Below are 13100 nucleotides of genomic sequence, written 5' to 3' on the forward strand. Positions count from 1 at the left end.
CAAGAGGAGGCTTAGTACTAAAGAAAAAGGAAAATTTCCAGGAGTCTAGTTTGAATCTGGATTTTGACAGTGTCCTCTTCCCAAAAACCACCCTGGCCTTCATTTCTGCATCTCTTTCACTCACATAAATCCAGGGCTGGTTGGATAAGCAGCAGAGGTGACGTCTGGCTTTCAGGGAAGGGCCCACGGATTAACCTAGTGTTACACAGTCTTTCTCAAGACAGATGGATGAGAATATATGTGCATCCCCGTAAGCATAAGCCATATGTTTTGTCTAGATTTTAATCATGTTTTTAAAAGCATGGAACGTTTAGGGAGATACTATAAATCTGCAAGCATTTAAACCACGGAAACAATTAAGATGATGCATCATGAAGTTTTAAATCAGACAACCCATCATACTCGATGTAGAAAATGTTCCAGCGTCCATAATCTTTATTAAATATTTGACAAGTTGCATCACTTCTTTACAATGACTTCATTTCGTGACATTTTTACTCTTTTGCTGTCAGGAAAACAATCGACAATTTGTCTTAGATCTCTTAAGAAAAATGAAAAGCAAAAAGGAGTTCTTAAACAAAACTTTTTCCTGTGTATCAAATTCAACCATATTTGAAAGCTAGTCTTATTGTGAAAATGAGCATTATCCTTAAGTTGTCTAAAAAATTTCAAAGCAGTTTGGTTTTTAATCATTGTATCAAATAGTACTTGACTTTTTATTAGGAAGTGGCTTTATAATAAAAAGTTATGAAACATTGATCATTCATTTGGAATGCTTGAAACTCTTTCCACCTTAAAAGTCACTGTTTTTCTTTCTCATGTTCCATTGAGTATAGATCCTCAATTAAGAGATGGCAGCAAATTAACATCATCTTCTTGGGGTTCTCTTGGACTCTGAGGACCAGAATTCTTAGGACAAAGCTCGCAGAAAACTGTAGGAGGGACTAAGCTCACACTCCCATTTGAAACCAGATTACTCAAGAAAGGTGTAAAAATGCTATACAAATATATACATATATTTGGACAGCATATGTACGTATGTGTGCATGTATACACATACGTAGCAGTAAAGGAAGAACAAAGTTACTCAAGTTAACATGAGGGAAACCCTGAACATCCAGGTGAAATGGGTCAGAGGGAGGGGCTTGTATGGTACACAGATGACAGCAGACAAGGGTCTGGGTGTGACAAAGGCTTCAATGCACTTCTTCAAAGTGGAGAATGTAATACACAGAAGTCTGTAACCAAATACTTTCTAATCCTATTGTTACTCCTTACAAAGAAAACCAACAGGCAAAAAGACATAGGTTTGAAGCACGTATCACTTGGCATGTAACATCTTGAACGAAGGACAGGTGTCCGGAGAGAGGCTTTCCTGGAAAATTTCACGTCAACAGAAAGCTGTCCTTTTCCGTAAAACATTATGGTGTCAGTCCCTGTCCTAATGCTGCAGCTCAGTCTCTGACGCACTGGGTGGGAGGTGGGTGCATGTGCAGGTGCATACGCTGTTCCTTAAGGCTTAGATAAATTAAAAAATGTGGTCCAAAGTATATCACATTTTCTTCCCCATTTTAAAATCTAAAGTACAAAGTGGAGGCCTGAAATTGGCAGTTTTGACATGACTTATGATGTACCCCAAAGCCAGAAGTCGACAGAGGTAGTGCATGATCTCCTAGGGGGTGAGGAAGGGAGCGGGCCAGGCAGTTACCCTGCACAGCAGTACTCCCTACTGGTGAGGCAGAAAATGACACTAGATGGCTTCTCCTCGCCTCCCATCGGTTCCTGGGTACAGTAAGGGTAAGGAGGGAAGAGGCAGAGTTAATAGCTAGTGTAGTGGGGAGGGGCTTGAGAACTGATGAACTGTATAGATTTCAAAACTTCAGACCGCAAGATTCCAGACTTGGGAAAATACTAAAGTGAAATAGTAGCTGTTAAAACAATTAGTAATTTGCTGTATATGAACAAAGGAGATGAATTTGTGAGAGGCAAGATGAAACAGCAAGTGCATTATGTTGTCTATTTAACAACGTGAGATGTAGAAAGTGGTTCGAATACTCGGTAACCATTTCTACGTGGGAGAAATAATCCGCGTCAGGCTGCTTTACATCACTTGCTGTCTGATATTAGGGAGTATTTGATGGTGGCTTCCAAAGGGCCTGGGAAATAAAACAGAGGGATCATCTCCTGTGGTGGGCAGGGGACCAGCTAGAGGAAAGTAAATCATGGAAAAGGTTTTGCACAAAAGAAAAGAGCACTGACGTGGAAATTAACTTTCAGACAGACAGTTGCTTCATTGCTTCCTGTTTCAGAGGTAGCAGGTAAGAGCAGCCACCACCTGAAGTTAATCCCATGGGGCAGAATTTCCAAATTCAGCCTCAGGCCAACGGGGCAAGAATAGAAATGCCCAGGCGGAGAGGCAGCTGCAAGAACTGCACATAAACTCTGGAATTTCTTTACCTCAGGGCAAAGTGGCCCATAAGTAACATCCCTGTTTCAGGAAACCAAAGAAACTGGACTAAGGTTAATTTCTATGAAAGCAGAGGTCATGGTGGCCTGGGTGTTGCTGCAAGGGACCCTGGGCTTTTGCCCCAGGTCTGCTGACCCGGGAGGGCCTAGGAATGACCCTCTTTACTCACTTATATGAGGATGAAGGAGAGTGACCATCAGAATTTAAAGAAAATAAGATCAGTGAGTATTTCAGATTAAAAAACAAAACCCCCACCCCAGACTTAGCACACACTTAGCTGTCACTGAAATCAGGCACTGTAGTCGATGCACCACACTGTCATCACAGTCACTGCCTTCAAGTGCTCATGGGGATGGATTTCAACAAATCTTACCTGTCCCTGACTTGCAAATGATAATAGAATGGGTTTTCTTTCATAACTGCAATATTATGCCTAATATTAGTGAATATTCTGATAAAGAGTTTACAAAATGTTAGGAGAATCTCAATTTTTTTTTTTTAACCTAGAATCACTGGGTTCCTCATCCCACAATGACATGACCACGTAGGCTCTGGCCTGGGTCTGAACAAAGCTGCATCTGGACTAGGAGGGGCCAGAGGAGGGGGTTTTTGCTACAGAGACATTTGTTACATGGATAGAAGGGAAAACATTCCACCAATGGAGAAACAAATACTGTTTTTTTCTAATTACTCAACATCTAAGTTTCCTGATCACTATTGGGCATTTTAAAATCCACATGAAATAGTAGCCAATACTTGGCTTTGTAGAAATCCGCTTTCTAGACACCTAGGCCCATCTCCCCTTTGGATGACTCATTTACAACCACGAACATCGACAGCTTCTCATGAGCCACCCAGAGCTGAGGACAAATCAATCTTTTTCCTCAAAAGGTTTTTCTTACATAACAGACGGAGGCCTTGAAATCACAATATTTTTGGTCTTTTCTACAACTGGCAAGCGATCGAATCTCTAGTGTCCCTTGATGGCCACAACAGGGACCAGGGCAACTGGGTTTGAGAGGACAGTGGGGTTGCAGGATCCCCATGCTGCCTCAGGCGCTCTCTCCAAACAGGACAGAGATCCGCAAGGAGAACTAACAGGGCCTCTGCAAAGCCCCTCGATCCCACACACCAGCAGCTTCACAGCTTGACTGAGCATCCAACCCAGTCTTCTCTGTTTTAATCAAGCACAGAAGAGACACAAGTCAGGCAGGACAGCATTGGAGCATGCAACAAGTCACAGGTAACGAAACCCGGGGAGATCAAGTGTCTATTAAATGAACCTTCGCAGTTGAGTGGAAACCATAGAACAATCGGGAGGGCAGGCCTGCAGGCTCAGCTTGACATCAGGGTTTATACACCAGCAGCGAGTCACAACTGATATTGCACTGGCACCATATGTGCAGCGAGAGGGAATCATCATCACATTTAATGCTTATGATAAAAAAACGAAACATCCACAGAACCAGATCTGACCTCCACGGGGTACATAAAGTGCCTTCAGAATCGGAACGGTTAGAACAAAAATCGGTTATCAGCTACCATCAGCAAATGCGTACAAATAGCAGACTAAACAAATCTGGTTTCCACAGCTTCAGATCGAGCAGGGCCAAGTTTCATTCAAATGTCGCCACTACAAACAGCAAAGAGAAAATAGAATAAAAGGATGACTGTACAGTGTTGGGAAGGGTTAAGTAATTTCTCTGAAGAGAAATAATAGTCCAACCCTGTCTCAATGTGCCGTGGGTCACGTAATCACTTCTGAGGAATAATGGTGTGATTCCTTCAAGTCAACACAAAATTTGTCATGCTGTGTTCAGTTCTCTCGGCCTGGAGCTATTATGCTCAATTTGTCCAAAAAATGTCATATCCAGTTTGTTTTCATTCTGGGTGTGGAAAAAAAAAATGATCATTATGCCTAATGTTCTATTTTAAATTCTCTGAAAGTACTCGTCTGTAGGTTTGTCGACAAAAATCAGTCTTCCGATGCTAATAAAGTAGAGGGTGGGGGTGTCAAAGTACTTCAAAAATAAAAATGTCACTGACATTAAACCTGGTATGAAATTCAAATACAAAAAAAATATGCTCACTTTTCCAAGTACATGAGACATCTTTAATCGTAATGAAATAAAATCTGAAAATCGGTCTAAATCATTTTAAAAAGTAAACATGAGTTGTAATACTATACCTGTAGAGTGATTAATTCCATTCATTGTCATTATAAAGTATGTAAAATATTTATTAAGGGCTTGGCCTACAGAGGCACAACATAAATAGAATAAGTCCTCCTGAAATGATATTCGTGGACACATCAACCAGTTGATAATTTGTAGTGGAAAATGCAGGAACGCGCCCCCGGACTGGGTTCCGCTGAACTTGGGCGAGTCACGGGCGCAGGCGGCTCAGGGAGCCCCGGCCCAGACACTGCTCCTCTGCGTGGTCTCTGCAAGGTCTGTCAGGCAAATGCGAAAGTGCAGGCAGGGCTTGCTAGATGAACACCCGCTCGAGGCTGGGGGCCACTAATCCACCCCCTCAAATCCTTGAGCGTTTTCCACAGCCATGAGGAGCTTCTCTCGTAAATCTTCAAAGGTTTCATACGGAGGTAAGTCAAGGCGGTTAAAGCTGCAAAAGCAACGAGAAGTGCAGGTCAAGAACCAGCATCATCACCTCCTGGTCACAGCGGCCTTCTGAGGGCTGGCTAGGGGGCACTGAGTGTCTGGTCTGGGGATGTGAAAGTCTTTTTTTTTTTTAGTGTAGAAGAACTGGGGTGCAGGCCAGAGGTGCAGGGGGTGAGAGGATTCACCAGAGACAGAGTGAGGAGGCATAAGGGTGGATTTACTGAATACACTGCTAAGGGGAACAGCGGGCAAGAGAGAAGAGGTCTGCTGCGCCATGTGTGGTAGCTCCCTGGCCGGGGATCGAACTCAGGCTGTGGTGGTGTTAGTGCTGAGACTTAAACCCTAAGCCACCAGGGAGGCCCAGCTGTGACAGTCTTAACTAAATTCTGATTATTAGAAGCTCACATCAAGCAATGAGACTGTCCTCGCTCGAAGTGCTACGCGGCCTACAGAACACAGGGCAGGTTTCTAATTATCTGTGAAACCCAGCTCAGACAGCCAGGTCCTGTAAAAGTCCCGCTGGGTGGGTGGCATGAACTTGAGGTAAGAGACATAGGATTTCTAACCCTTCAAGGACTGAGAACTCGCCATAGGAATCACCAGAGAACTGAGGCTGTGTCTATTTTGATGTGCTCACGTATTCTCCAGCAGGCCCCGAGTCCTCCACTGTGCAATGGGAATCCAGAGGCACAGAGGGTAAAGTCAGCAAGACTGGGCAGGCTCAACACAAACCCTCGGCTCCACAACCCCAGCCCTAAATCACGTTAATCTGCTCTGCAGGAACCGACATTCAGAGTGAAACGCTTCATTTGTAACAAGCCCCTAAGTGTCAGGAAGCTGGTTGAGGGGTTTCAAACCACATGCTGATAGTGAGGTCTTCAGACATACGAAGGCTTCTGGGAGCCATGAAGCCCATTTGTCTACAGGACCAAGTTCAAATTCTGGCTGTGCCAGACCTGCTGGTCACTCTGGGCCGCCACCTTGTTCTCTGCACCTGTCTGCTCTTCTGCGAAATGGGGAGTGCTTGCAGGTGCTAGGAGGGTCAACAGAAACAGACACAGCACCAGGCACATGGTGGGCGCCCACGGGTGGTGAAAGCCCACATGGGGTGCAAGCAGCGGGTCACAGATGGAAGTCTGTAGGGTGGACTGCTGACCTGTACCTGTCATGAAGATGGCCACTCACACTGTCAGGGCTAGTAAAACATATGTCCCAGGCCCATCAGCCTTATTTAGGCACTTTCTCTCTATTAGCTCACTGAATCCTAGCTCTTCTGGTGAGCCAGGTTTTTATTCTGAAACTTGTATATTTTATATTTTAATAAGACGTGAAAGAAATTAAACATATCTAGGGCCATGTGCATTTGTGGGACTGCTGTGCTAGCAAATGTCTGCTTCCTCCATTACAGAACAATCTGGACCTGTCTGGAGCAGAGCCAGGCCCATTCCACACTGGCTGGCCTGCGTAGCCTGCACTGCCACTGCTCCCCACCAGGGGACAGTTAGTCGGGGAGACCATCTCTGGGAAAGTGCCTCCCTACTCTGGGTAGACCTCACCCTCCCTAGGGAAAAGCAGTGATTTTAAACCCTAGCCAGCCACCTGAGGAGCTTGGAGAAATCAGTGTCCAGGCCACACAGTGGACCAACAAAGTCCAACTCATCTCCTGAGGTGGGACCCTGGCATTAGGATTTTTATTTAAACTTTCTAGGTGGTTCCTGTTGCGGAGGCAGCTGGGTCCATAATTTATTTAGCTGGTACTCCAGAGACTAGACCTAGTAAGCTGAGAGAACCCACAGTCCCTGGGCTAGCTGCCTTTCAAATGGAGACAATTATAATCAGAAAACTACATGACTCCAGTCTTGTTTGGAATAAAAGCTCCAAACAACCAAAACACCCTCCCCCCCCAGAGGCAGGGAGGGCTAACAAGACCGCTTTAGATATTTGCAATGTGGGCTGGCTTTCCAGGGGGCCTCGGCCCTGTTCATTCCATCCAGACATCTGAATGGTACAAGTCAAACAGAAGCAAAAACCTTTCACAGACAGTATTTCTCGCGCCCGCGCTCCCTGAGCTGGCACATGGAGGTGAAGGAGAGCTCAGCCGCACCAGGCTGCACAGTCTGGCCAACTCAGGCCGTGAGAAAGGCGGGCGGGTTGCTCACCACCACCACTTCCACTGGCTTCCCACAGAGCCAGGAGGAACAGCAGAGCCGGGGAGCCTGCATGAGGGCCCAGGGCCTGGGCGAGCCGGGGCTTCCAGAGAGCCCCGTGAAGGCCTAGCGCCTGAGTCCACTTCTGTGCGGGATTTATGGGACTCTCCAGTGGTACGGACACCCTGCTGCCTCCTCGCCCAGTCTGGGGAGGCCTCCTGAGGGCGGTCACACTCCACGTTTCCCCGGACAATGGTCCTGTGTGTGACCTCTGACTCTCTCCACCATCACGTTGGCACCAAAGTGGAGAGACTTAGGGGCTACTAACAGCTATGGTGGGCCTTTAAAAACAAGTTTTCTATGGGGAATTTTATCCCAAATTCTCTACAACCAATGAGTTAAAATCCAGTGTTTTGAGCTGGGGAGCTGTTTGTCCATGTACGGCAAACAGGCAGCAGAACCTCTGCTTCTTAGAATTCTTAGGGAAGACAGGGCTTGCAGGGGGGGGAATTCCCCAGAGCTTAACCCTCATGAGCCAAAGGCGCAGGTCCGCTCAAGTCTTGGATTGGGTTTTATCAGCGTTACCGTACAGCTTCTCTTTCTACCTGTGTCACTGACATTGCACGCTGCCAGCGCCAGGGCTGGGTACGGAGCTGTCTAGAGATTCCAGCTCAGGGCTACATGCGGTGAAATATTTAAAATACTGCTTGTTGATGACTTGGATTTTGTCACTCACCATGTGTGAGCTCTGGGCAGTTTTTCAGGACTTCCCCATTGCTCTATTGTAAACAGCTGAGGACCATTGGAACCTGGAACACAGAAAGACAGACAGGTGAGTGTGAGAGGCCACAGGATCCCTTCCTCATGAAGGTGTAACCTCAAGAGTAGGCGGCGCCACCCCCTTTGCTTGCCACGTAATAGTTAACATTTGGTATTGGGGACACAAGGCCTGGACAGCACCTTCAGGATGGGATGGCCCCCACTTTAACAGACCCACCAACACAGGGAAGGCAGACAGCTGCGGCCTCTCAGCCGACCCCTGGACATTTACATTTACAATGATTTTGGGAGGCAAAAAGGTGAAACATGAACCTCAATATGCGGCAGAAAAAGCAATTTTTTAATCTATAGTAAATACTGAAGAATTCTACCTCATGTAGGTGAGGAGTCCTTTAAAACGTTTGGTTATAACCAAGTAGAGGATTCTGCAAAAACTGATTATATAAAGTACAAGAAAACAAGACTAGCCTCTGGCTCTCTGTACAAACCACTCCACTCCCCCACCCCCCACACCACCCCACAAAGGTAATGCTCTAGGCAGCCCGGGACAAGCACAGGCCACCTCTCCTGCAGGTGCGGTTCTGGGTGGAGGCAGAGCATGGGCTGTGTCTCAGGGGCCCGCGTGGGGCCCACCTAGGAAGTCACAGGAGGGGGAACCACATAGCACCCCCTCACCATAGAGCTCGGCAAATCCGTTCATAGGGACGCGGGATGTCCCGGTGACAAACTGCAGGAGTCGTATCCGCTTCTCAGCGTCCATCAGCAGCACAGCCTGGAAGAGAAGCGGGCGGTCGCTCAGACAGGTGGGATGGGCCTCCCTCCACCCAGGTAAGGCCCGGCTGGCGGGCTCTGACACTCAGGTCCTCCTTTCTCTCGAGGCCACAATACTGGCCGCTCTCGTTTAGGGAGCAAGAGATGGCAACATCCCTTTTCCCCTTCTGCCAGCAGGTCAAAAGAAATGACATAAAAAGCAAACTCTTTGATGGCACTGAACTTGGGTTTCTGCCCAGGAGCCTTGCAGCCCCTCAGGCCAACGATAAACACGCAGTGTGAGAAGCGTCAAACACCAGGGAGCTGTGAGGAGGTGGGATTTCAGACGGCAGACGAAATTTTCTAAAGAGAACATTTTATAAGCAGGCAGGAAAGAGGGAAGGAAGGAAACAGTGGGTCGGCTTCGAAAATAATGGGTGTGTCTTACATATCTGAATTATGACAACCATTGAGTCAGTTTTACTGTTACTTCAAGTGCAAGAAAAAAAAAATCAAAGCTGATTGAGACTTGGATTAGGATTTGAAGATTCTACTTTTTTCTTTTCGTCTCTACACTTCAGCTGGCACTTGAAATAGTGTTAGTAATAGACACTCAGAAATGGGAAATAAGTTAGAGGATTTATTTCTGCACTAAACAGTTTTTCCCCTGTAGCTGTTTGTCAGTCTTCAGCTTAGCCTTGGGCCTGCTCCCTCCTCTTTCTTGTCTGTCCTGCGGGGAACAGAATGAGAACACCGGCCCTCAGACAGCAAACCAAGGTTTCATTTGCCATCACTGACTGAGTGACATGAAAATCAAGATGTTTGTTGGGATTAACTAAAAAAGTGGGAAAACGATTTTTTTTTTGCCAAAATGGCATCTTGGAAAAGTTAGCCCCAAAGCATGCTTCAGCCGTGCGAAGTCTATTTTATTTACATTTTGGAGAACTCGTCCCAGTTCTGAGTCCAGCTACCTACTTTCCAGCTATTCTACTTAATGGGATCCTTCAACAGAAGCTGCTTTCATCTGGAGGCCAAGGAAGGACAGTGCGTGACTAAGGGCTAACCTGCTCCATCAGAGGAGCTGTCTGCTGGAGTAAGTGGAACATGGGGCTGCTCCCCAGGAGCCTCCTCTCTCCCCCAGCAGCCAAGTGCTCACAGCCCCAATTTCCAGCAACTATCCTGGAGCCAGATAGCGGAAGGCAGCCCAGGCCTCAGGCCTGAGTCAGGTGGAGGAGCCGGGCTGGCCGCAGAGGCCCCGCCTTACCTTCCAGAACCACTGAATGACCGGGTGGTTAGGGCAGTAGCCGTTCTTGTAAATAGAATGCTGCCTCCAGTCGTTGACATCCACGTCGCCAAGGCCGCACATCAGCAACTAGGGAGGAGATGGACCAGAGGTAAATGGTGCGGCAGGAGAGAGGACAATGCCACCCTCGGAGAAACGGCCTCTTCCACGACACTGGCATCTATTCCCGTGCAAAGCAGATGGGCCGGCAGCTCACAGAAGCAGGTGAAGGGGAGCAGGTACTCCGAATTTCACCTGCACCAGGCCACGGAGATCGTGCAGGTAATGAGGGGACCTAATGAAGCGCACGCATAGGCCACGGCATCTCATGTTGGAAGTGAAAACTCATCCACCCATCTCCCCATCTCTCTAATCTTAGCACAGTGCATACAGATTTTCCTACGCTCCATTTACATCTGCTCGTTACTCAGCTGTCCCCCTTTGGGAGGTCATTTGTCTCCTTATATGAAAATACCTCCCACCCACAAAAGAATCAGGCTTTACGACACGAGGACTCATCTCCCACGTCAACCCCGGTGACGGCAACTGGCCTCATCTGCCCAGATTCTGTGGCTTAGCCAGCCAGCCCCGGGCTGCTTTCCTTCCTGGCTCGCCCCCTCTTTCAGGGAAGGCTGCTGTGGGTGATGCCTGTGCTCTTCCTGGAGAGGAACTGGTGTAAAAGGAAGCACTAAACAGAGGCCTGACAAATGGGGTTCTGGCCCTGACTGCACCAACGCTTTGCTGGGCGAGCCTGCACGGTCACTGCAGTCTCCCTGCCTCAGCCTCCCCCACCCCACACAGGATGATTTCTGTGACATCATCGATCTCCAAGTTTGCATGCTAAGAAAAAAGAACAGACAGTGGTCTGTGAGACATGCTTCGCTGCATGTGGCTTGGTCAAGTGGAAAATGGAGTCCCATCAATAGCTTCTCCTCCTCGTTTTTCTCAACACAGTAATCAGTGATCCCTTTCTTTTTAAATAGCTAGTTCTTGCCAGTGTCCACACAAAGGAGCTGAAACAATCTAATATTTAAGCGACCTCCTGCTAGTTCCTTGTTGCTCTGATGTTTTCCTCATTCAACTTAAGTCAAGTTCACTGAAACATGAGGTCCACGGGCCCCAGTGGCTGTTCACACTCGCCTCCTGGCCAATACCCCATTTGGTGGCCATGGAGGGGTAGAGTGGAGGCACAAGGCCCTCGGCCAGCCTGCCCCAATGACCTGAGTTGCAGCACTGCTCCCCAGCTGGAGCGCCAGGCCCCACAGCTGCCCAGCTCAGCCGGCCTCTCCTGGTGTCTCAGAACTGACCTCTCCTGGGCCAGGGGGCTACATGGGACAGCTGCTGTCCCTCCCCCCTACACTAGAGAACAGACAAGCCCCTTAGAGCCATGTATTCATCTGAGCTTACGCCTAGGGCATTATGGAGCAGAGAAGATTAAAACAGCATTTCTGTAAGAGGTGCCTTAAGAAAAATCTACTTTATAGAAGATGTGTGCAGTACGAACCTCCAGTTCATTTTCATCAAAGATTTTAATCAAATCAATAGGCAGCAGTTCTGTGAATCCCTGAAAGAAACAAAAAAACAATCACTCTACATACATTTTCCTTCAAAGGAATATTTTACAGGGGAAACAAATGTGTTTTGGTTAGGTAGGAAAAATTCTTTCTTTACCGAAGATTTATCAATGGCCATATCCAGAACTGCAGTTTCAATAAAAACAGCACAATCACAATATAGAGATTTTGAAAAGTAGTAGGATCTAGAAGGTTCAGGTAACTGTTGAAACCCCATGAAAATATGGGTTAGTGTAGGCAGGGAAATTCCAAATACCATTCAGGACAAAACGCCGTGTGCCTGTGTTATGTCCATGTGTCCTACACGCACAGGCCATAGACACGCAAGGCGACGTGGTTAAAAGAAGGTATGGCGGCAAACAGCTGAAGCAGGAAGGGGCCGGGAGGCCGGAGTCTGCTCCAGTTTCTGGGTCACTGCTAACTGTGGAGGGACCGGGAGCCCCCAAGCCACTTGCCTGGCACGTGGTGGGCGCTGGGCCTGTGCATCACCCGGGTGGGGCTGGGACAGCCGCCGGGCGTTGTTACTTAAATAATGAAACCTGCGATCCCCCACTTCTTCCTAATTCACATTTTATGGCCTAAGTCCTGGAACTTTTTTGGCTAGAGCTGGGCTCACCAAGCGCAGGTCACTCGGGGACAGTCGGGGGACCACAGTTGAATAAGAACCCTCGTTGGCTCAGTGGGGTGTTGTTTTGTGGCCTTGGGCCTGCTCCTGTGTTTTCCTTAACTAATAAGCATCAAGATTTAACAAGGAATTTCGCTTTTGGTCCAGGCAACTAATTTTTTAAAATGATGAGTTCCAGCATCCTCTGCTGGGGCCCTTCCCCAAGGCCTGGCTGTGGAGCTGACATGAAATACTAGGATCTGAATGACATGAATAACAGTAGGGGTGCTGGCATGAAGTGACTTGGGGCACGAGAAAACCCAGATTACAAAAATGGGTCTGACGTGGACCTGCACAGGGGTGAAGTCTGTGAAGAAGACGTGGGCATGAAGGGAGGGAATAAAAACAACAGTCTGAGCACTGACAGGGCAGGCACGGCTTCGGGGTGGGGTGACAGATTGGGAGCTGTCTGTCAGGTGTTCACTCTTGAGCCCTCGTCTCTCCAGTGCTGTCACCCCAGCACAGGTCAGCGCTGTGTCTCCCAGCCGTCCCCTGGGCTCCCCAACAGGGCAGTGATTTGGTCTCTGTGGGGGGCTTACCCTTCTGGGTTAAGTCTGTAAAGAGTTCCCCTTAAAAACACAAGAGAAGCAAAGCTAAGGGTCACTAAACAAACCCAAGCTAACAGAGGACCAAAGTGCAGCCACAGCCGCTTGTTGGGGGGACGGGCGTGAGCACCTCCAGCCCCACCTAAGGGGAAGCCATCCCCCCGCCCTGTGCCGATGGGTGGGGGCTGAGTCCCCAGGGCACACTGACCTCCAGGAAAGCGTTCATCTGCTTCTGGACCCTGTTCACGAATCTCCACTGGATGACCAAGCTGC

General features: G+C 48.0%; 1 protein-coding gene across 6 annotated transcripts in view; it reads right to left on the minus strand.

The window, feature by feature from the left end:
- Nucleotides 1-383: 383 nt before the first annotated feature.
- NEDD4L (NEDD4 like E3 ubiquitin protein ligase) overlaps nt 384-13100 on the minus strand; it is a 301987-nt gene continuing 289270 nt past the window's right edge. For all 6 annotated transcript variants that reach the window (XM_037508470.2, XM_054694014.1, XM_037508467.2 and 3 more), the window contains 6 exons: nt 13036-13096; nt 11549-11608; nt 10027-10134; nt 8688-8784; nt 7969-8041; nt 384-5089 (listed from right to left, as the gene is read on the minus strand). In XM_037508470.2, the coding sequence (XP_037364367.2) occupies nt 4987-5089; nt 7969-8041; nt 8688-8784; nt 10027-10134; nt 11549-11608; nt 13036-13096 (502 nt within the window). In that variant the 3' untranslated portion in view covers nt 384-4986. The remainder of the gene's footprint in view (nt 5090-7968; nt 8042-8687; nt 8785-10026; nt 10135-11548; nt 11609-13035; nt 13097-13100) is intronic.

This window comes from Talpa occidentalis, unplaced genomic scaffold (genome assembly GCF_014898055.3).
Source record: "Talpa occidentalis isolate TD23 unplaced genomic scaffold, MPIMG_talOcc4v2.1 talOcc4.13, whole genome shotgun sequence".
NCBI classification, from domain to species: Eukaryota; Metazoa; Chordata; class Mammalia; order Eulipotyphla; family Talpidae; genus Talpa; species Talpa occidentalis.